We start from the raw sequence: 24,836 nt of genomic DNA on the forward strand, positions 1-24,836 counted from the left end.
CCACAGTTTCTTATTAGGTAGATGTGATGCAGAGGCAGAAATTTGCATTTTTACCCAGTTCCCAGGGGATTCTGGTAGTCCAGATCCTACATATTGAGAACCACTGCTCTAAGTGATACACAGTGTAATCACCTTTGACTGTGTTCAGCACACAGTAGGAAGCCATTCAAAGTTTTTGAGCAAGCAGTGACCTGGCCAGAGTTCTGCTTCTGAAAGATTAATCTGGCAGCTTTGTATAGGGTGCTAGAGGACAGATGGCAGAGCAGGAGGTTCCCAGCTAAGACAAGTAGAAACAGGGAGACAGTAATGGATGTTGAGAAATATTGGCCCAGTGGAGTGGAGCGAGAGGATTTGCTGATTGATTGAGGAGAAAGGGATCATTGGAGGTGACGCCCTACTTTTTGGTTGAGGTGACTAGAAGAATTGTTGAGCCATTAATAGAAATTGAGAGAACAGGAGGGAGATCTACCTTCTTGTGTATTTCATCTCTCCTTTCTACATAACATCCTACCATTTGCTCCCTTTATCTATTATTTCTTATTTATGAGAGTTTTACAGCATTTCTTTTATGTTTTTTACCTGTGGGACCAATGCATGCAAAGGGCAACCTTTGCTCTATGCTCTCTGCTGAGATGCTGTTCTTATTTCTAGGGGATGTCTGAGTCTTCAACATCCCAGTCAGCTCATGCTCTGCTCAAGGATCTTAGTGGAATCTACTAAGCATGACTAAGATTATGGTTTCTGTGTTGTACCTGAAGCCTATCTGGGGAACATACTGTCAGTGATGGGGGGCTCATAACCCATCATCAACAGTCTTCAAAATAATATCTGTTTTGTAAGTTCAAAATTATTGTATTTTTTTGGTCTTGAATTTAGTTTTTATGTAATCTCATTTCCATAAGTAAAGGATGAATTTTTAAAACACCATTTACAAATATGCAACCTTGAGGGAGTATTTAGTCTTCAATTTAAAACAAATTACCTTACCTTAAAAGTGCAATATTTAGAAGTCCTTAAATTGATTTTTCTAAACTAAAATAATAGGGAAGCTACAATAACAGGAAAGAAAACTTCTGAGAATCTCTTCATAAAATAAATGGTTTTACAAACAAAACAATCCTGCAGAATGTATCTTTAAAAAGAAAATTCAATGTTATATATGGAATTTTCCTAAATGAGGGCAGAGATCTGAACTCTGGATATATTATAGCTGAGATAAACCAAAGGTTAACATTTATTATGTTCACCATTCTATTGAGAAATGTTTGTTATCTCTACCTGGATTATGAAAGACAATTTATTTTTTCCAAAAATTGACTGAAATGGGATCTTTAATGTGAACATGTAACAGTGTGACATTTAAATACACTTACAGAATTAGCTTGACCTTACCTCATACTTTTCTGAAAACTTTGAGACCGCCTTCCATGATTGCCGCTATCTTCCTAGGTCCCTCCAAGACTCCCTAAAATGTCATGACTCCTCTTCTGTTTATCTTCAAGTAGAGAAATAGTGCCTCTCCTTTCTGGGGCTGGCACTACCATTTCTTCCAGGCCTTGCTCCATCCATCCAGGTTACTGTCACCTCTTCTGCCTCTGGCTTTTTCCCTTAGACCCTGCTTGTCTCCTTCCACCTTCCCCCTCCCTCTTGTCCTCTGAAACAAAATTTATCTCACAACTTTAACAAAGCAACAAGCTTATTGGTCTGTCTCCATTTTTAAAATACTAATGGCAAAAGAGAGCAAAGAAAGAAGGGAGCCTTGGAACATAAGAGGTGTTTGGGTCTAGGTCCACTTGGTAGAGAAGAAATGCTATACAGTCCTCTTTACTAGAGACTGTGTCCAAGATTAGTCAGGGACCTGTGTTCTGTATCAAGAGACCACACTTCTGATCACTCACAGCCTTGGCCTCAGCTCACTGCCCACTTTTGTCCTTCCAGTCACCATATGCAATTTCTGAAGAACCACTTTAACCCTTGACTTCAAGACTCAAAGTTTCCAAATGCTGTCTGTTATACTTTTTAAAAAAATACAAAGAAAGCCTCCTCTTCCTGGGGCCATGGAATGCAGAGTGTACTAGTTCAGTCACCTCCAAGCTATCACATGTCTAAGCTGGGGGGGGACTTGAAGTCAGACTGACAAAAGGCAGGGAAGCCCCTCCCTAAACTTAGACCTGGAAGTTTCCCATGGAGCTGATTCTTCATGGAATATTTGTTTGAGATTTTAATCTGTTCAGTTGTGATGGGTGGTGACATAGGATCTGAGGTAAAGAGAATCTTGAATAGTCCCCAGTGGTCCCTTGGTAGTGTCAGGGTCCTACCTATCAGAGCACAGATCTAGTTTCTCTGTGTTCTGGGGGCCCTGAATGGACAGTGCTCTTATAGGTGTTTTTTTTTTTTTTAGGCTCAATCCCCAGCTTCAACTTCAGAACCTTTTTTAAAAAATTTCCTTTCTCCATCACCATAGGAATGTGCAGAGGTGAGATTATGGCATGTATGGAGGCTGTGCATAGTAGTGGTGAGGAGCACACTCTCCCAGGTGGATTGGCTGGGTTCCTATTCTGGCCCTGCCAGGTCCTATGTATGACTAATTAATCTCCCTGTATTTGCTTTCTCATCTATGAAACAGGGAAATAATAATACTTTATGATTATTATGAGGATTAAGTGAAACAAATGATGTAAGTCACTTAAAAGAAAATCTGGCTCATAGTTACTGCTCAGTAAATGTTAGCCGTTACATGAAATATATATTCTAGCACAGCAATTTTCAGCCTTTTCCATCTCATGGCACACATAAACTAATTATTAAAATCTGCAGCACACCGAAACAATGTATTTTTTGCCAATCTGACCAAAAAAATAGGTTTAATTTTGATTCATTCGCACCAGATGGCTATTGTGTTGGCTGTTGTCATTTTTTTATTTGACAGTCTAAGAGAAAAGAGGTCAGTGCCCCTGACTAAATGGTCAGGTATTGCATGTTTTAAAAATTCTTGCAGCACATCAGTGTGTCCCGGCACACTGGTTGAAGATCACTGTTCTAATACAGTAAATTCCTACCTTATCATACACACAAATATACAGTGGCACCTTGGTTTTCTAATGTAATCTGTTCTGGAGACCATTTGAGTTCTGAAACGTTCAAAAACTGAGGGATCCACAGCCGACTGCTGGGTCTCAGGATCTTGCCCTCAGCGGAAGCCCCGTGGTGTGTTCCACTTCCGGGGCGTGTTGGAAACCAAAGCATTTCCTTCCGGGCTTAGGGCGCTCGGAACCCAAAATGTTCATCAACGGAGACGTTCAAATCCAAGGTACCACTGTATACACACGTATATATTTATATAATATATACTATATGTAGCATATTATATTATTATACCATATTCACATATACTGTATTAAATGCTAGTTCCATAAAGCCTTTTTCATTTCTTTCCTTTCTTCCTTCTTTTGATTAGCAAATAATTGGTAAAGACTCGCTATATTTCATGCAAGGGGGATATAGTGATCAGATGGACCCACAGAGTTGGTGAAAATGCCATTTCAGCAAAACATTTGATGATATGAGGGGCACGGGATCAAATAATAAATGCATGAATGAATAAATGAGTGAATGAAGGTTTCTAGCTATTTCTACCTAAACATTAAGTGTTTGCATCCTTAAGAATAAGTGAAAGTTTCTTTAAAATCTGTGCTAGCCTATACATAATGCCATTTCTGCTATGAATCATAACTACTCCAAAGCCCAGAGTGATTGTGGGTCTGCATCCAACTGTTGTTAATCTTCCAAACAGGTAGCTGGGTTCCAGATAGAGCCAAACATCCAGGTGAGGGAGATATATCAGTATCCTTCCAAACATAGATGGCAGAAAGCAATTACTATCTGCCTTAGCTCCTACCCTTCTTACTTTCCAACTCTCCTGCAGAGATACACTGGCCAGGGATTGTTATTTTCTTTTTTTTAAAAAATCAGGTTTAGCTTTATTGGAAACTTAGAGCAGGTGAAGCATTCAGGCCCGTGATGAATCGGGGCCAGACACAAATAGAAGGCTGTAGACTCAAGGGCTTCAAAGAGAGACATTTAGGGCAGTTCTGTGCTTGGAGCTGCTGCTTGCACTTGCTAAGAGCCAGAATCCAAAGGAGGCAGCTGCTGCAAAGGCACATAAATAGAAGAAGCGTGTTCCCAGCGTTCCTATGGGAACCCACGGCAGCTCAGATTACCCGTTCCCCAGACACGGCTCCCTTTCAGCTGGGTGTCTTATATTAAAAGGGAGACCGGGGTACACTTCCAGAGTGGTGCTTGGGGGATATTTGTAGTTGGAGTTGCATGACTAATTCTCCCAACACAGTATGGAAGGATTACTCCTGAGGATATTATACATTTTAAAAGTAGCATGAAAACGAGGGAAATCTGTCTTTTTCCCTCATGTTCCAAAAATGTAAGTTTTTCCTTTTTTTAGTCCCTATAATGTGTGTGTGTGTGTGTGTGTGTGTGTGTGTGTGTGTGTGTGTGTGTTAGAGAGAGAGACAGACAGAGAGACAGAGGCAGAGAGAAATATCTAAGGAGGCAATCCCAGAATAAAATATTCATTTTATTCAAATATTCGAATTATGTTGGAATATTAATTGTATGAATCAACTCTAGATTAAAACTGATGTTTTTACAGGTTCAAAATGTGTTGTCCTTTTGCTTTAGCTCCTGACTTTAGTGGAAACTTTTCCTATAAAGGGAATTCAGGATTAGCCTGGGAATACAAAAAACCCAGCACTGCCTAATCCCAAGCTTCAGTAGGTTCATGACCAGAAGCACGAATTTCTAACATCAAGTCCAGTTGTCCACTGGAAATTGAAAAAAATCCAAACTACTGACGAGAGGGAAGAACCCCATGTGTTGACTCCAGCAGATCACAGGGCTTTTGGCCACAAAGCGACACTGCAGAGCAGGAAAGGATGAGCCTCAGTGTGTGCTTCAGCCCTTCTCCTCCCTGTTCCTGGCCAGGTCGTTCGCCTCTGACAAATCACCTGACCTTTTTTTAGTCCTTCAGTTTCTTCATAATAACAACAATAATTCATAATAAAAATAATACTGTTGCCGGGAAGATTAAATGAGAAATTAAATGTGTATGTGAAATAGACGTCCCAACACCTACGATTTTAAAAAATGCCTTTATAGACAGTGTCCTAACTGATACTTCTGCGAGACGTACGGCTTTGTATAGACATGTATTGCAGAACTGTGAGTGTCGTGTGTGGGTCTTGCTATCTCTGGGTTATGTATCTAAAAGAACAAGGCAATTCTCCCAAGCCACAGTTCCAAAGGCATGGGTGAATTTTGGAGTTCTTGCTTTCACTAAAGTGTTTTTGCGAAACCTTGACATTTGGCGAAAGTCCCACTGTGGCCAAGCCACAAACACAATCAAGTAATTTTGCTGCTGTGTCCACAAAGGCTCCAGTGGATTCTTCTACATGAGAAATATTTAAAATATACAGTAACTCTGTGGTAATTGGCCCCAGATTGTACTTGGAAGCACTGAGAAGAGCCTGTTGGGTATTTTGGCAGCCCGATCTCTGCGCCATTCAGCTGGTTACGGAAACCTGCAGGGGGATGCGTCCGTGGACCTGCTTCAGGTAGAGAGGGTTTGGCCCTTCCAGCAGGGAGGTGTAAATCCCCTACATCTGGCACTATGTGGACTCCAGGGCTTCTGCCTCTTCCCACTGGCTGTGGCCAGACCTGTGGGAGGGCCCACTGCTGCCTCACTGAGCCATTCCCTATTCAAAAATTACATAAGAAAATGCATTATCAAAAAGCCACAATCTCTTTAGAAAGAAGCACATAAAAGATTTCCCAGTTTTCTGAGACTGGGGGCTATGGGCATTCTTTAATTTAATAAATTCATTTATTTAGCAAATACTTACTCAAGGCTTACACTTCTAGGCTGTGGGATACAGCAGCAAATACACAACATAATCTCTTCCTCACAGAGCTTTTGCGCTCGTGGGAGGAAGAGGAAGAGTGATAGACTTTTTTTTTTTCCTAGTAAATTATGTAGTATATTAAAACAAAGATGGGGGATAGAGGAATGCAGAAAGAGGTATGGTTTGCAATTTTAAACAGCATGGTCAGAGAAGACTTCACCCAGAAATAACATTTGAGCAAAGATGTAAACACAGAGAAGGAGAAAACCACAGGCCCCTGAGGGAGAGCATGCCAGATTGTGGGAACAATACGTGCAAATTCCCTGAGGCAAGGTGATGCCTGTGAACTCGGCCAAGAGCCAGGAGACCAGAAGGAACACAGTGACCACAGGGAAGAGTAATAGGAGACAAAGTAGAGAAATAATGGGGGTGGGGGCAGATCAGGAAGGAAGTGCAGGCCATTGGGAGGGCCTGGGCTTCTACTGAGACTGAGGTGCATGTCACTGCGGGAATCTGAGCAGAGAAATGACATGATTAGCCCGCTTTCTAAAAGGATCGCTCTACTCCTTGTAGTTTAAGGCACTGAGAGGAAAGGTGGGCAATTAGTTTGCTGTTTAAACCTAATTCCTCTCATTCAATTATTTGATAAATATTTTATTTAAAATAGGCTGTGGGCTGAGCACTGGGGAAGACAGCAAGTGAACAAAGCAATGATCAACAGTGTGACAGAGGGCAGCGAACCGAGTGTTAAGGAGAAGGAAGCCACGGCCTGTGAAATGAGTAGCATTATTCAATGGAAAAAGAGAAAGGAAGCAAGCTTTAGGCAGAAATGGTGATGAGAATGAGAGTAATATGTGTTAGGATTCCCCTACATACTTTACAGGTATATCATTACATAATCCACACAAAAATTCTATGTATATGAGAGGTACTATTATTATCCTCCAATGTTCAGAAAGGGAAACTGAGGCACAGGAAAGTTAAGTAACTTGGTCAGAAGCTACAACCAGATAGTGCAGGTGCCGGTACTGGAAAGCTGGCTCTGTCTGACTCAGACCTTGTGCTGCTAACCACTTGGCAAACCTGCACAGAGGACTGTGGCTCAGAGCTGGGGCTGGAGAAATGACCAGGAGTTCCGTTCTACCAAATTCATTATTTAAATATGTGTTGAGAGCATACTTTGTGTCAGACTCCAGATGCCAGGGCCACAGAGATAAATAGCAAAGCACAGCTCCTATTCAGAAGGAGTGTGCAGTCTGGTGTGCCATGAATGAAGGCTTAATAAATGCCTAAGCAAAAATGGCCGTGGAGGTCTAGCTGTGCAGAGGCTCAGAGCACTTCTGACAGAATCCACAGTCATGTTCCTGCCAACACAGAAGGCAGGAGCCCTGGCCTGCTCAGCAGGAGATACCAACCCCTGGCTTGCCCCAGGATTCAGAGAAGCACACAGCATGTCACAACAGAGTGGGGTAAGAGAGCCCCCACCCCCATTATTGGCAGAAGAGCTTTTCCATGAGAACAAGGCACCTCAGCAATGTAATACCGTTTTGTTATTCAGGGTCTGACAGCAAAGAATACACAGAGGAGGAGGGGAAAGCTTTGGTGCTGTGTGATGAGGCAAAAGGTCCCAGAGGTTCGGCATACATGCACTTAAAACAAACATTGCTTGTAATTTGTAGCCTCCTTAGGGTTTTTCAAATGGTTTGTGAAGATCAATGTTCTGCATGTTCAAAGAGTTTAGGGAGTTTTCAACCTTCCCATCCAGACTGGCCTGTCATAAAGAACAAAGGAACATGGAATTTCTTGCAGGGATGTGAATTCACACAATGGAGCCTAGAGATGTAACATCATCAAAGATGGACTTTGAACTTTCATCAAACCAAAAGGGGAGATGAATATGTACTACTTGTAGGTACCTATCTGTTGTTGCTTTTATCTTTCATCAATAAAATTGGTTTTGTGATTTTTATTTATGTACCCACCCAGTGGCCATTATTATAAAGTAGTAGTTAAAACCTTGGGCTCAGATGGATCTGAGTTCAAATTCAAGTTCTACCATGTATAAGCCATGTGACCTTGGGCAAGTTAGTTGAACTCTCCAAGCCTCAAATGTCCATCTATGGGATGAAAATAAGACTATTACCTTCTATACAGCATTGCAATGAGGCTTAAATGAGAATACAATTTGTGCATGTCTCATATACAGTAAATACTGAATAAATGTAAACTATGTGTGTTTTTTTTCCTTTTGCCATTAGCACATTCATTTTAATCTTTATTATTCAACTTCTCAGAAAAACAAAATGAAAGATGAGTGGAGATCTTATTTCCATTAAGATAGAATTGTTTGATCCCAAAGTAGAAGGCATCTTAGGGAAGTAACACATATCAGGTTTATCCATTGCTCTAAAGGACAGGTTGATAAACTATGGCCCAGGGGCCAAATCCAACTCCCTGCCTGTCTTTTGTAAAATTTTCATGGAACACAGCCTTACTCATTTTTTACATGTTATCTATGTTTTCTTTTGTGCTACAACAGCGGAATTGAAGAGTTAGAACAGAGACCATATGATTTGTAAAGCCAAAAGTATTTACTATCTGGCCCTTTCCTGGAAAATTTTTCTGACCCCTGCTCTAGAAACATAAAAAGTCCATTCTTTCTAAGTCACAAGCTCTGAAACTGCAAACATTGGAAGGTCATCTCCCCATGGAAAAATATAAAGGCCGCCCTCCAAGAGTCAACACATTTATTCTGACTAGTCAATACCAGGGGCTGGAAGAGGCCCTAGGGAATACAGACTCATAAGGTCCCTCCCCATGAACAATCCAGTGTCCAGTGGTGGATCAGATGAATATGCAGCATGAGACAAGTTCTGTGCCAATGATGAGAGCAAATGGCTAGGCCAGCCCTGAGGCCACTGTGGTTCCTTGTCCTTAGCCATAGGGCCATCACTTCTATCACAGAAGACGTGGAGTTTGAACAGAGACTCTCTCCACTGTGCTCCGTTTCACTTTCATATCTGTAAGACTGCACGGAGAACCATTGAATGGAAGATGATTGCTATAACAGAAAACAATTCTCAGATTTCTCCAGTAACAATGTGGAGGGTGAAATGGGTTGGACACGGAATAGGAACTGGGAGACTTCTGCAGAGATCACTGCTCTGAACAGTCAGGGAAATACAGCTTGTCCTTGAGGGTGGCGAAAGAAATGGAAGAAGATTGACCAATGAATTAGAGGGAAACAAACAAAGGTAAACATGAATAAAGTTTCAAGAGAAGAATCATCATTCATTTATTCAATTATTTATTTAATACATATTTATTGAGTACCTAGTGTATTACAATTAGTTTAAGGCACTGGAGATCAAGACACAGCAGTAAGCTAGATAGACAGGTTCTTGCTGTTATGCAACATACATTCTAGTCAGGAGAGCCAGGCCATCTTAATTTGAGTTCCTCCAAAACCAGACCATGACACAAGGATTTTAGTGTAACTTGCTTTTCTGGGACATGACCTCAAGAAGCAAGAAGCAAAGTGAAGGAAAGAGAAGGAAAGGAGGTAAATAAGGGGTATGCTGATGAATTAGTCAATGCTGTGAGTAACCCAGGTTTAATCTCATTTTGCAACCTCTAGGGGTATAGAGCATGACTTAGAATTGTCAAAGGAACATTAACTCTCCCTCCCCTTCTTTAAGAATAGACACAGGAAACAATGAGGGTGTATAGAAACCTCTGAAGGTGACTTTGAAGGTAGGTCGGGTCTATAAACAGAGTACAGTATCTGCCTATACAGGTGACAAACGATGCATAAATATAAAAGAAAACTGAGATGGTGATAAGTGCTATGTAGGCAATTCAGACATTGATGAGATAAAGAGTGACTAGAAGGCTACTTTAGATGGGGTGAGTAGAATGGCAAAAGCAAGGAAGACCCGGGGAAACAGTATTCAGGAGAACTAAAAAGCAAGTGTAGAGTTCATATGCCAGGAACAAAGAGAAGAAATTGAAGGCCTCTGTGCTGGACAGAGGGTAGGAGGCAGGGGGAGAGTGGTACAGAATAAATTCCAAGGTAGACAAGTAAGAAGCCAGATCATGAAGGAATTATCAACCCATACAAGGCATTGGGATGTTGTTCTACATGTGTTGGGTGGTCACAGAGATTGTGACCAAGAACATAACATGACCTGTTTAACATTTTTTAAAAGTTCATCCTTGTTGCTCTCTCTTCCTTTCTCTTCCATTCTTAAATGGTTTAGTCCAAAAGCCATTAGACAGGGCTGAGCAAGGTCAACTTCCCCATGTGGATGGTAAGAATGATGAGTGGCAGCTACACGGCATGAAGTGTTGGAGCCAGAGCTGGAGGAGGAAAGGGTTTTCCACAGGGGCTTAGGGTTGCCCAGCCAAGGTTCTAGAATCCAGATACAGTGAGGAAGGCATCCATATGGGAGATCGCCGTACCATGGGAGGTCGGAGTCCAAGCCTGGGAAGGAGGGCATCTGTGAGAGGGAACAGTGAAGCAGTGGCCCCACATGGAGTGTGAGAGCTCAAGCACAGTGAGAAGTATGTTCATTCAGGAAGGTGGTGGCCCACTATGTTTCCATGTATTTTGAGAAGGGCATCTGCACAAAAAGGTGTCCAGTGTGGAGAAGGGGGAGTATGTGGATGGTGAAGAGAGGGTATAAGTGTGGGCAGACAACCAGTGCAAGTGATTGGAACCTGAGCAGGATGAGGAACATAGCTCAGAGCTAAGTGCTGGCCCAAGGTTGGTGAGGAGGGCACCCATTGGGGGCAGGCCAGTGAGGAATAGCTCGGAGAAGGGTGTTAGAACACAGGAGGGTAAGAAGGGCATCCACATGTTGGAAACAGTGGGTATGGGATGTTGGAACCCAAGTGGGGAAAAGAAGGTATCCATGTGTTGTGACAGCAACAGGAGATTTGTATATTCAGGAGCATTGATCAAATAAGTAATTATATGAAGGACAGTGGGAACCAGGTTTCTCACTATCAGAGAAGGGCATTGTAGATATGGAAAGGGAGAAAACAGAAATAGACCCTGTGATATTGATTGCAAGTGGAGCTATAGGTATGAATTTATAATTTCAGAACAGGGAGAGATCTAAAAGTGTTTACACTTACATGTATATCCATGAATGTTGTCTAACTTTGCCTACTCAATGAGGGGGCCTGGGAGCAGCAACACTTCAACGGCAAAGAGCACACCAAACACCTAGATTTTGGTTTCTAAATTCTCCACCAAAAGGAAACAATTGTTTGAAGAAATGGCAGATTCCAAGGCTGGGACAAAGAATGTACAAAACAAGCCTGGGACCTCTTATGAAAGAAAAGAAAGTAAAGAGGTACTCAGAGAAAGATGGGCATATCTCAAAGGGAAAGCCATTTGATTTCCTAGGTCTTTGTACATGCCTCTCTCTAGAGCTAGTTCTGTCCCCAAAAGCCCCCTCCCCTGGGGACTCTTGCTTGCCCTTTTCCTATGTGTAGGGAGGGTACCCTTTAGAGCAGGTACTGGGTTCCCAGGCACTGAAGTTTACCTGTACGAGCCTACATTTTTATTTACCCCAGAGAGTAGAATTCATGTCCGTCTTACTCATGTCTACATCCTTAGCATTTAGCATAGAACACGGCATTGTGCTTGATAAACAACCATGGAGAGAGGGAGAGAGACGAGGTTATAGGTATACATTTGGGAATCATTTCTAAACCAGTAGAGTTAAATAGGAAAAGCAGGAGATTTGGACACTGCCTGGCCTAGGTTTAAATTACAGCTCTGTGACCCTGCACAAGACTTAGGCTCTCCGGGCCTGGTTTCCCTCGCATATAAAATGGGTTGTTAGGTGGAGCCAATGTAATAAAATTTGTAAGGCACTTAGCAATTACACAGCAGATTCTAGTCCCCTTTTTCTCCTTAAAAATAAGAATAAAAACTATCGAAGAAGACTAAAAGGTTAGAACTCCAGCTTATATGCCTGACTTCACTATAACCTTGATATATGAACCTGGATAAGTTATTTCACTTCACAAGGCTCCAATTTCCTACTTGGTGAAATGGGAGGTGGGAAAATGAAGGAGTGAGGGGTGGGCTTGATGACCGTCCTGCTACCAAGATCTCAGAGCTCTAAAATGGTAAATGCTTTCCTTTTTTTGGATGACAGTGAGTACAAAAGGTAAAGGATAAGAAAGGTTTTGCTATATTTAAAGCACGTTTCTCAGTTTTAGCAGTCAAGGCATGCAAAGTCCACCTCATGCTGGACTGCACAATTGACTCACTTATACCTGCATAAGGTATGGGAAATCGAGAAGTGTTGGTGGTGTTAGGTTACTGTTGAGCATATTAATAATTTATGAGCCATCAAAGAATTAACACACGTTTTCAGTTCTCACTGCATTTTCCTTTATTCATAATTCTTTGCCTAATTGCTTTTTCCTTTAAAAATGGGGGAGCTGAGACCTTGGATGTTTGCCTAATGACTCGAACACAGCCATGACCCATTGCCAAGTCTTTTAGTTCTTTTATAGCCTGGGGACATTTGCCATTGAAAGAAAGCTGATGGGTTTGATTTTCCTGAAAGAGATATTTTGCACTGAACTCTGACCCCATTAAATACTTTGGCCATTGCCCATTCACTGTAATGAGAGCAATAAATTTGTTTTAATTTAGGACATTATCAAGTAGGGAATAGTGACAAAGACAAAATAATGTTTTGAAAACAGCCAGAATGAAATCATGAATAAATAAACATATTGAACTTAGCTGATAAATTAACAAATGCTTATTCATAAGAGTCTGACTGGACTCTTTCAAAGTTAGGCCAAAGGTGATCCCATTTCTAACAGAGTCTTTCTATTTAGGCCAGAGAAAAGGTGTGCTGCACAGAAAGACATTGCAAAGCCTCGGAAGGCATTTATCCCTCTGACAGATCTGTTTTAAATAGATCTATTTATTTTCAGCTGAATGCCAAAGGGAACAGCCAGATGACTCTCGTAGCCTTTTCTATGACAAGGCATTTATTTTCCTTGTGTAAACACCTTTATTAGGGATCTCAGAGGGCTGTTTCTCCACCTCTCTTTGTATTAGTCGTGTAGATTAGTGTCAAAAGAACTGAAATTCTGGTTAGATGTTACTTGTATATGTTTCCTTTTGAGTGAGAGAAATGACTCCTAACTCAGATATATTCCTCTGGAGGAAGGGGATAGGGTGCATGTGGCACTGATCCTCGTGCTAATATCCTTATGTAGGTAACATCATTATGACAAATGGCCAAAAGAACCAACAAACCACACAGCATATTTGCAAAGCTGCGAGTCCTTGGATAATGTTGCCTTATGCAAAGTCCAAATGCCTAAATCTTCCAGGTTACAGGTAGTGTGAGGGCATTTTCAGCTGCATAAAAACTAGTTGGACCAACTTGAATTAAAGAAAATTTTGCCTGAAGTCTTTAATCACACAAGTAACCTAATGGTTTTCTGTTCAACATGGCCCATGGCAGTGTTTAGGAAAAGGGATCCATGCAAGATCAGCTTAGCAAAGCTAACACAAGAACAGAGATACACACTACGCTTTCTAAATGAAAGTGCCTCATATTTTGACATCACTGCATGGGGACAAGCAAGCCATTGTTGGACAGGGAAAAGTATAATTTTTGATAAGATCTAACAAAGCAAAACACAAAAAAGCTGATCTGCTTTCTCTATGATGATAAGGGATATTTCTCTATGAGGAATTGAGTGTTCATCTTTATATGCAAAGGGTCCAAAACTCTGTAACTCATCACTAATTCAGTGAGCTCCCCGTAGGGTAACAGACCAAGAGTTTGACAGGTGCTGCAATTAAATGCGGTGTGTTTTAGAAGAGCATGGACTGGGAATTTGAAGATCCATTGTTCAAGTTCTGGTTCTGCCTCTTACTAACTCTGTCATGCACATTATTCAAACTTTGTGAGCCTAACTTTCCACCTACATAGAATGGAGGTAAAATTAATGCCTTCCCAGACACCTCATTTTTACCTCATAAAGTAAAAATGTTTTAAGCTAATCAATGGGAAAGTATGTGCAAGCTGTAAAGCCCTCTGCAAATCTAAGAAATTATTATTATTATATCATTATGGTAGAACTTAATGCTCTAAGTCTTTATTTTTTATATGGTTGCTTTAATTTCACTCTTGCTTTCAAGCCATGTAGACTATTTATATTCACTGCAATTCACCAAATCGAAGTCCCCAGCTCTGCAAAAGCCACACTTGGACAAATGAGATAAAAATGGACTGTATGCCCATGTGAAGTCTTCTTTGGAATGCAATTCAGTCAGAAGCCATTATGACACTAGCAGATATTCTGAGAATTCATGAAATCCCATGGCCAAAGCCATGATTCATTGCTCCAATATCGTAAGCATCTGGCAGGCTGTATTTTGAAGCCAACATACTGGCTGCTTTTGAGGCTCTAAATGGGTCCATGTGGACTCATTGTAGCACTGCCCCCTACCACCCTCTGGAGAGATGGCACCAGAAGTCCTCTCTGTCTCTTCTGACAGGATTTTCCCTCTTTCCTCGTGGACCTTGGTTAACAACATACCTTTCTGGATTAATAGATAACATAGTGTTTTAGGGTTTTCCCCCACCCTTCCTCCATTCCAACACGAATATTCTACATTTATCATATAAAAACTTTGTGAAGCAGATTTCCCAGTACCAACCATACGCAACCTAACCTGTCAATTCAAACCCCTAATAATGGGTTGAAGTGAGAATGATTTCTCCTTTGGCTTCATCTTAGATGGCCATGTGGGCCTTCCTTTGAAATAAGCACTTAAAGATGTTTTCTTCGGGCAAATAGCACAGTTCAGTTACTATTTCTTTTTTCAAGTTTTTGGTCATTTCAGTTTAATTTGTAGGAGGAAGTTAAGGACAGAATGATCACCTATGATCACATTTCCTATAAGTTGGGCTCTATTTCAAGTGAAACGTATATACACAAAAAGCTACAAATGCCGCCTGAGTTGTGGTAATGTATAGCCGGCGCGCTGTGGCAGGGGGTGGAAATCAGGCTTCAACCCTGGCCAAATGCCAAGGAAGATACAAATCTTCTGCCTAAGTGGGCACTGTGAAACCTCGCTCTGCCTTTCCAGAACATCAGAGTCGGTTTCACAAGGCCGCATGGTTCCCGGGCGCCTTCTAAAGAACCACAGAATGTGAGAAATAGAGGGAACTGGGATGTCATGTCATGAGACATTCAGGTGGACACTTACATCCCCCTTACAGCACCCCGGGCCACAAGGTGCTCCAACCACAGTACCCGCTTCTGGAACAGCTCAATCCATTTCTGTACAATTCTAACTCTAGGAAATGCGCTACTTTGTTTTCACTATTCCCAGTGTCTAAGACTCAACCCTGTGGGTAATGTCACCTACCTGAAGTTTGTATCCATCCTGAATGTCAACCAGTAACAATCCAATCTAACCATTTGTCATCTGGCGTAGCTCTCCCCTTCTTAGTTACAAAGCAATCAAGAAACTCTGTCCAGTATCTGCCAAAATCCCGATGTGTGTTCTAGCCTATGGATTTCCCCCTTTAAATTTATCCCCAGCAAAAAGAAATAAAGTAAATCTAGCATGACTTTCTTTTTCTTACTGAACCCATGGTAGCTTCTAGTAATCAATACTTTTTCTAAGTCTACAGAAAAACACTTTTAATTTTTTTTCTGGAATTTTGCCTAGAATGTACATTAACCCACTAATTCAGATTGTAAGCTCTGCCTTACCCCTGCTTTATAGAATTGAATCTATATTTGGGGTATATTCTATCTTCAAGCATTTTCCCCATTCTTCATGCTCTTCTGTAATCTTACATACATATTGATTTACTTCTCATTGAATATTTTTGGCTTAATGTGCTTGTCATGAGCACCATTTTCTCTGCATTCATTTCAGCCAAAATAGCCTCATCATTTCATTTTGAACATCTTGTTGTCTTTGGTCAGGGTGCATAGTTTATTCACAGACTATGTGACTATTTGCAAACGTTCACATGTGGATTTGGGTGATAACTGTCCTATTTAGCAGACAGTCTACAGGGGAGTCTATCTATACCCATAAAGCATGGATTGGGGAGCAAGAAACATTTTTCCAATTTTGGTTCTGTTCTTCATTCTGGATAAATTATTCATTCCCTAGTCAGCCTAGTGCAACTTTGTAAGAGACAATGGCTGAGGGTTATGTTAATATATACATATACATCACAGAGCTTATATAAACTGTTTAGCCTAAAATGACAGAAACTTTTTTAAAACTAAGATAAGATATATCAAGATGACAGGAAAGTATGCAAAGACTAACCTAAACACTCCATTAATCTCTTTAAGAGAGAAAATTTCTCTCCATTCTCATGAAAAGTATACACGAAATTACCCATATAATATATATTATTCACATATATGCCTCTATGTGATATATATTACCCCTTCGCATAAAGAAAGCTACCTAGTTGAATAGTAATATTGAAACACTGCAAAATTGAGTGCCTTTCTTACCTGCCATTAGTTCACATTTACTATCATTGAATTTATGGTGCAGCTGCATCACTGGAAATGCCTATTTTCACCGACCACAACTTCAGCAAACAGAGGTCCTGATGTTTCTTTTTAAACTCTGGGCTTCTGTGGCACTTCTGCCGAAGCCGGGATGCACATGGGTTGAAGACAACTAGTTTCATTGATCAGGGTCTGGTTTCTTCTGCTTTGTTTGACTTGGGCACGCTTAGCTTCCATCTGTCTGTCATCCTGTAACAGTGTCCAGTGCCAGACTATGTGGTATCTCTTGGGCAGGAAGGTTAAGTCCCCTGGCACAAATTGTATTCAGCAACTGAATAAATAAGACAGCTGGGAGATGGGCTTTTATTCATAAGAAACCAGATAGCCTTTTTGATGATAAAATATTTATTCTCTATTATCTTCTTGTTGCCAAGACTACAGTGTATAGCACATTTCATTAAAAGGAACTAGGGTGCTAAAGAGGTTACAGGTATTAGCAGGGTATATTTTATTTTTAAAAATATCTTGAATGGCATTCTATTGCCCAGAACTGAATGTGTTTTGCCATTTAATGTTGATTGAGATCACAGCATGTCCCACTTTAAGTCAATACCTTTTCTTCTTCCTTTAAATCATTGCTTTCCTCTAAGAAACAACATCTTTATAGCTTAAAAAAGTAAGGCCAGCGCCTGGCTGGTGTGGTTCATCTTCCCATGTACCAAAAGGTTGCTGGCTCAATTCTTGGTCAGGGCACCTGCCAGGTTGTGGGCTCAACGCCCGGTAGGGGGCATACAGAAGGCAGAAGATCAATGCTTCAGTATTCTGCTCTCACATCCATATTGCTCTCTCCTTCTCCCTTCCTCTCTCTCTCTAAAAATCAATAAAAAAATCTTTAAAAAAAGAAAGTGAGCCCAAACATGCAGTTATTTTTAAAGCAGCTAACTGAATTAATTGTGGAAGTTTAGAGAAATCTAACTTTTCCATGTGAACATTTGGCAGTAACCTTATTTAACACACTTGCATTATTTTAACTGTTTACAAAGTACCAGCTAAACCCTGTGGGAGATCCAAACATCTTAGATAGGATCTTTGCCCCTTCAAGAGTACTCTGTTTCGTGGGCTTCATTAGCATATCATGCGGGCTGTTCCGCACCAAGGCAGGCTCTGATAAGCACTGTGAAAGGAATACAAAGTACTAGAGGCCAAGGAATTCTGACTGGGGGTTTCTGGGAGGACGTTGAGGAAATGCTGTCTTTGAGTTCAACCTTGATGCATAATCAAAGCCGGTCACATTTACTGAGTGCTTACTAAAAAACAGCACTGTTCAAAGGACTTTAAACTTTTAATTCTCACAATTAACCTTACAAGCCTTGTTGTATTCCCATTTTATAGTTGCATACACTGAGGCATAGAGCTGTGAAATACATTTGTCAAAGGTCATAGATCTAGTAAGCGGTGGGGTCAGGATTCCAATTCAAGGAGCCTGCACCAGAATGCTCATTCTTAACCATACCTCTCCCTGTCAGAGACAAAAGAGACATCACGAGGAAGATTCAAGCGGTGGGAGCAGCCCAGCTACCACCATGGAGCAGAAAAAATTCAGGAATGCTTGGAAAGTCCAGAGTCTATTAGTGTGGCTTGAACTGGGGGGAATGGGGGCTGTGTAATAGAAGACGTACCCGAAATACAAGTAGGATTGGATTGCAGAAGAATTTAAACATCAGCCTGAGGAGCTGCAGTGGGGGGCAGGGGACTGCATGGCAAGGTTTTTGTCACAGAAAGACCTTGTGGAGGGGAGGATCGAGCTACTGAAAAGAAGGACATCATTTAGGGATCTTTTAATTAATCATTTTTTGAGCTTCTCCTACTTGCCAGGCACTGTTTTGAGTGTTGAGTATATTGCAGGATAGACAAGGTTTCCAACCTCATTGTGTGAAAGAATACTGACAGTATCTAAATACATGGATAAGTAAGCAAGATAATTTTATATAATTCTGAAGAAAGAAATAAGTTGATGTAGTGTGGTGGAAAGTGACCATAGGCAGTGGAATGGCCACTTTGGAATGGTGGTCAGGGAAGCCCTCTCTGAGGAGGTGACATTCCAAATGAGGCCTGAATGGCAGAGGAGCCAGGCATGGGCGAAGGTGGAGCAAGGGTTCAGCCAAACAGTTTTGTGGTTCATTTAGCATCTCAAGCAGAGTTAAGGATGCAAAAGCTCTGGATTGGGAAGGAGCTTGGAGGGCTTGTGGGACAGAAAGAATGCCCCAAAAAAGTGCTTAGCAAAAGCTGGGGAGTGGGGTACCTGCAGAGGCCTTGCAGAAGAGGGTAAAGCATTTGTATTTTATTCTAAATGAACTGAGAAGCCAATGGAAGGTTTTCAGTAGGTAAATGGCTTAATCTGTTTTATATTTTGAAAAGGTCACTCTGGATAATACATAGAGAATAGATTATAAGGGGACAGGAGTGAAAGCAGGAAGATCAGTTAGGAGCCAAACTGCAGAGGTACAGACAAGAAAGAGATTATATGGCCTTGACCTTGAAGTAGGAGAGAGATGGATAGATTAAGGTTACATTTTAGAGGCAGAGCTAAGAAGATTTGTATTAGGTGAGAGATGTGAGAAAAAAAAAGGTACAAGGATGATTCCAAGAATTTTGACTTAAGTAACCGAATGATGTGATGCCAGTAATTGAGGTGGAGAGAAGTGGCTCGGGGACAGGATATTAAGAGTTCTAGTAGGAACACGGTGAGGGCAGTCCTGGGGATAACTATGGCAGCCTATCTGAGGATGCTGAAGTGTGGATGAGACAGGTGGATACAAGACAGGCTACAGATATCTAAGTAACTGACCAATGTGATTAAATATTAGGGTGAGAGTTTTGATAACTTTAGCTTTTGAGTCTGAAGAAGTAGAAAGATAGCAATGCCATGAACTGAAAGGGTGAAAGAGTAGGAGGAGTTTGGGGGAAAGAAAGATGAATGACGGCCAGAAATCTGGAAGAAATTCCCCTTTGGATAGTGGGTAAGTGCACGTGCTTTGGGGTCTAAAAGACTTGGGTTTGAATCCTACACGGGCCATTTACAAGTTACTCAATTGTTCCATCCTCAGTTTTCTAACCTGTAAAAGGAAAGAAATGATTTGATAACGATAAGATAGTGATAAAGATTAAGTGAGATGATATATGTAAATGATTAGTACATAGGAATCATGCAATATATATTATTAGCACTGTCTCTTTTCATTGCCACCATAATAATAATAATGTTATAATAATACCTTTTGGAATGTGTTTTCTTTATACTGGTTATCACTAAGATAATAATTTTGTGGTTACTAGTTCCTTTTAAATAAAGCTTGCAAGCATATTAACCCCGATTTTAGATTTAATACTCCTTTTTGTTATATTTATTAAAAAAAACTCAAAATTATTCAGGTATTTCTCTCTTTTAAATAAATTAAGGGTCAGAAAGGGTGACATACCCAAGGTTACACAGCTAGGAATTGTAGCCTACCTGGAGGAGCCAGGACTCACACCTAGATCTGACTTACTCCAAAAACAGTAGCTCCCTGCCCCCTTATCCACAGGGAATACATCCCAAGATCCTAATGGATGCCTGAAATCACAGAGAGTACCAAATCCTACATACACTGTGTTTTTCCTATAAAAATAGGAAAAAATGATAAAATTTGAACTACTCTTATATTTTGGGGCTATTATTAAATAAAACAAAGGTTACCTGAACACAAGCACTGCGATGCCATGATAGCAGCTAAGGAGGGGGTGGCATATATTGTATAGATTTGCTGGACCAGTGGGTGATTCATGGTTGGGGCAGGACAGAGTGTGACGGTGCAAGATTTCATCACACTACTCAGAACGGCATGCAATTTAAAACTCAGGAATTGTTTATTTCTGGAATTTTCCATTCAATATTTTTGTACTATATTTGACCATGGGTAACTGAAACTGTGGAAAGCAAAACTATGTACAGTTTCTGGGGGGAACTACCATAATTCTGAACCCTTCTCCGACTTGTCACTTGTAAGATAAAAACACCTTTGTATCAGTTTGCCAGTTCTCTTGGATCTCAGCTGAGTGAATAAATTTGTTTTATAAAAATGTTATTAGCAAACCACCACCGTGGTTTTCAGTGTAAAACCGTGTGTCTCCTTGAAATTTCCAGTGCTGGACAATGTTCGCCTCAAGGCCTGTCTTTGGAGGAGATGAAGAGAAGTCTTCAGTTCTCACCTGTTGACAAATACGGTGAGTATACACAGACTATCATTAGCTAAGGCATTGGGAAGCTTTAAGAAACAAAGGAAAAAATGATTCTGGATAGATGCAGACAGACTATGTGGAACACATTCAAGGAAGGAAACTTTGTGCTTCTGACTCTCAACATGTGTGTAGGATGCAACCAAGTGCTTTTTATCATCAGTTTTGCTACACAACTGGCCAGTCCGGTAACGGGGGATATGTGCCCTGAGTGTCACAGCCTTACATTTTTGATAGATATAATATCGTTTTCTCAAATTTTTACAGATGTGATTGGACAACCACAAAATATATAGGGACCCCTTTGAAATGTGTGCTTTGGCCAGATGTCTTTTCATGGAGTTTCAAGATGAAACATTTCTTTAACTTAACAATCTGACTGATTCAAAGTCCTGATAAGACTTTGAATAGAATTCCTCAAGATGGAGAAATAAGACAAAGTGATGCAATAATACAAAACTTGCATTTTTTTTATGCACATCTGTACCAAGGGTAAAAGAAAACATGAGGGTGTTTGGATGGAGTGAGAGCTCCAATAGACAAAGAATATCTGTTTATTATCTTCCACTAGGAACATCACATTGTACAAGAAAGACCCCTCTAATTGCCCTCAGTTTCCACTTCATAAACCAGTTGTGGTATAACAGCAACTTTATGAACCGTTTCTTTTCCCCAGCCACACACCCCAACGAACAGAGCTAGGGAATGGAGATAAAATTAAGTTCATAGTTATTTTCTCTGTACTTCAGACCTTTCCCCCTAAAGCAACAGAACGTGAAATCGTGATTCAGTCTTTTCCTCAAGCCTGTGGTCAGATTTCATTTGAGTGCCCCTTAAGCTGAGTGGCTACCCAACAGCAACTAGTTTGTCCTTCAACTCTGGCAATGATAGCTTCAATAATAAATGTCACCATCCATGCCCTACTGATTTTGCTACGCCTCCCCGAAGGGGGGCCTGCCCATGCCAGAGGGACCTGTGTTCACAATCAAATTGCCATTGCAGCAATGTGGGGAGAGAGGCGTGGAGCATCGTAAACCAGTAAAATCTGATGTACCTCGCCTCTGGTACCTCAGAAGGTTGATTATAGTAATAAAAGGATTACGATCTTATTAAAGCTTCTCTCTGTGTCTGAATGAAATCACATTCTTAGGCTGGACAAAAGGAAATATTTTGCTCCAGGATGTAGATTTTGTTTGAGTCCACCCAGCATTAGGATTCAGGAATGTGTGTCTTGCTTCCCTTCATCTCAGCCTCCTGCTTCCTCAGCTCGGATCTGTGCAGCCTAAGAGATTTGACAGAGACCTTGCTTATGACAATAAATACACCTATCCAGCTGCATATTGCTAGACGTCTTGATGCAAATGTAGATGGCTGAGTTGCTGAAAACTCAGCTATCAAAGGGGAGCAAAAGCAGCAATAGCTACTGACAAATGTGCCCATTTCCCCAGAAGCAATGAATAGCTTCCTTACTCAGAGTGCAGAAGTAACTGCTTCCCTGCACGTGTCCTGAGTTCTCTAGCACAGTGGTCGGATCCTGAGCCGTTAGCTCCATTTTCTGGACACACCCAGGGCTGTTGCTTCTATGAGCATCAAATGCCACTAGTTTTTAGACCTAAGCATTAATATGCACTTAACAATTAAGCTCTTAGGTAGGAAAAAAAAACCCAAAACAATAACCAGTGCCAACCTGCTCTAGAGAATGGCTCTTTCTTTTTTTCCTACTGCTATCTCCACCTTCCTTTTTTTAACCATCTTTTTTTATAACACTCATTTTAGTTCAGGCCCTGTACTGATTTATTTGCCTTACCAACATTCTGTGTAAGTACTACTATTTCTCCCATTTACAGATGAAGACACGGAGGCTTAACAAGGTTAAGTTGACTAAAGTCCCAGAACCAGTAAATAGTGAAGCCTGTGTTTAAACTCAAATTTGCCTGACTTTGGAAACCTGTGATTTTAGCCACGATGATATCCCTACTTTCTGAACTGTGCCCTTCTCTACTCCAAACACTACATGCCACCTGGCCAGCTTTGGTCCAAAGCAGACACCCATCACTTATGTTCCTCTGGCCTCAGCTTTCTGTCTTTATTTTTTAAATTTGCTTTTGTTTTACAACTGCTTGCCAGCAACTCTTGTCCAGACCCTGTTTACACAAACCGGGAGAAGCTACCTGGCAGCTGTGCATCGCACTGGGTGAGGCTGGGGAAGAAAAATGGGAAGATGGACTGAAAGGCCAACAAGTAACAGCTGAACTTCTTTTCTCACGCAGGCTACGTGTCTGATCCCATGAGCCCGATGCATTTTTATTCTTGCCGGAATAGTGGCAGCTTTGAGGACAGCAGCTGACAACACTTTGCATACGCCTAAAGAGAGTCTTTCCCCAAACAGACACAACAATTCCAACCACAGCAGACTTGCTTCCAAATATAACATTTTACCCTCTAGGATCTCCTTAAATTTGCTTGTTTACACTGGTCCTATTCAATCCCTACCAAAAGTTGGGTTTTGGAGTCATAGCTAAGAAATGCAATGGAAAAGAACCAAGACAGAATGTATTTGAAGAGTTGATTTTAATTTTTTAAATGAAAAAAAAATTGATGTTACTTGGAGATGGGGTTGAAGTTTGTGGTGGGCACTTAACAATTATTATGTTTTTCTAGACTGAGTTATATAGACTTGAGCTTGAGAGTTGTGGGTTTGAGTTCCTAGAATATTGTTTATTTTCTTATCTCAGTATGTTACTTCTAGTGTCCAGCTTTGTGATTAAAGATTCTTTGGTGGTATACAAAACTGATTCATAAGTGTGTTTCATTCCAGCAAGACTTCTACTAAGTATGCCTCCTTTTAGACATATTGATAGAAAAAAGCCATGTCCTTCATATCAAGAAGTTTGCATAAATATAGCATTTAATTATTTAGCCTCCTTTCCACATCTTCCCAAGTGCTCTGTGCTCTGCTTGGTCAGCCTGTTGCTGTCAGGACCAAGGTGTCATAAACGCTATTGGTACTGTTATGAAACTGGCCCACAAATGCAAACCTGCCATTCACACCAGAGTCTGACACAGGGCACTGGGCGGGTGTCTGAGATATCTGCTGCCTTCAGAAAATGAGAACTCTGCCCTCCACACTCATTTCAACCAGGAAGACAGGACTGCCTCTACCAAATAAAATAGTTTTGCCATTGAAATACAGACTTGGAAAAAAAACAGGTAGGAAACCTTAAAAGTTTGGTGTGTTAATTACTGCTTTTAATCTCAGTAAGAGAAATAAAATTAGTGAAGGAAGAGAGGGTGTCCTCTGGGCCAAGATTTCTAGATCTCAGCACTATTGACGTGGAGGATCGTTCTTTGAGGGGCTCTTCTCTGCACTGCAGGATGGTAACAGCTTTCAGGCCTCTGCCCCACCCAGATATGAGTAACAGCTCCCCTAAATTGCATCAATCAAAACTGTCTCCAGAGTTTCTAAATGTGCCTTGGGGGCAAAATTGCCCCAGGTTGAGAGCCATTGCTCTGCATCCTGAGAGGACAACTAGGGGCAATGGAAGGAATAGAGAGCCTGACTGACGGGCTAAATCTGAGCAAATCTGCCTTTTCCTCCTCCTGAGCAATGTGGACTCATTTACAAACGGAACTGAAGAGAAGTGCTGGTTCCTCCTTGGTGGTCTGTGGCAAGCTCCTCCATCTTCCCCTCCCCCCACCAATTAGAAAATATGTTTCTTGAGGGATATATCTATCAAAACAGCAACCCTGCCTCTAAAATCCCTTTGAGCCTTTTCTTATGACCTCTGGGTGCAAAGTCGAAAGTCTCCACATGCTTTGAATAGTTTCAGGATAGCCCAATGTGAGTCCAGAGGTAGGAGTTAAAACCATGGGACTTCCAGTTAGATTTATCCCTTTGTATCCCCCGCCTTTTCATTTCCCAACCCAATTATTCTGGCTGGAGCCACAGGTACCCTATCCCAGCAAGCCACTTGCCAAGGAGCTTTATAATTAGCAGAAATGAGGATCCTGAAGTGGCCATACAGGCATAAAGCCTCTGACAATGACAGAAAAGAGGATAGAGGGGCTGGGTTGAAGAGCACCTGTCACCACAGCTCCCCT

At 41.1% G+C, this 24,836-nt stretch overlaps 1 protein-coding gene across 6 annotated transcripts in view; it reads left to right on the forward strand.

Moving 5' to 3' along the window:
- The window catches only part of TNNI3K (TNNI3 interacting kinase), a 255,436-nt gene extending 231,913 nt beyond the window's left edge, over window positions 1–23,523 (forward strand). For 5 of the 6 annotated variants that reach the window (XR_013999362.1, XM_081144739.1, XM_081144743.1 and 2 more), the window contains 2 exons: window positions 20,644–20,723; window positions 23,006–23,523. Coding sequence is in view for 5 of the 6 variants with exons in the window: in XM_081144739.1 (XP_081000865.1) it covers window positions 20,644–20,723; window positions 23,006–23,082 (157 nt within the window). In the remaining variant the exon portion in view is untranslated. Of the gene's footprint in view, window positions 1–20,643; window positions 20,724–22,582 lie in introns of all 6 variants that reach the window. The other variant, XM_081144740.1, reaches the window with a different exon arrangement.
- Window positions 23,524–24,836: the final 1,313 nt, after the last annotated feature.

This window comes from Miniopterus schreibersii (assembly GCF_964146895.1).
Source record: "Miniopterus schreibersii genome assembly, chromosome: 8".
NCBI lineage: Eukaryota > Metazoa > Chordata > Mammalia > Chiroptera > Miniopteridae > Miniopterus > Miniopterus schreibersii.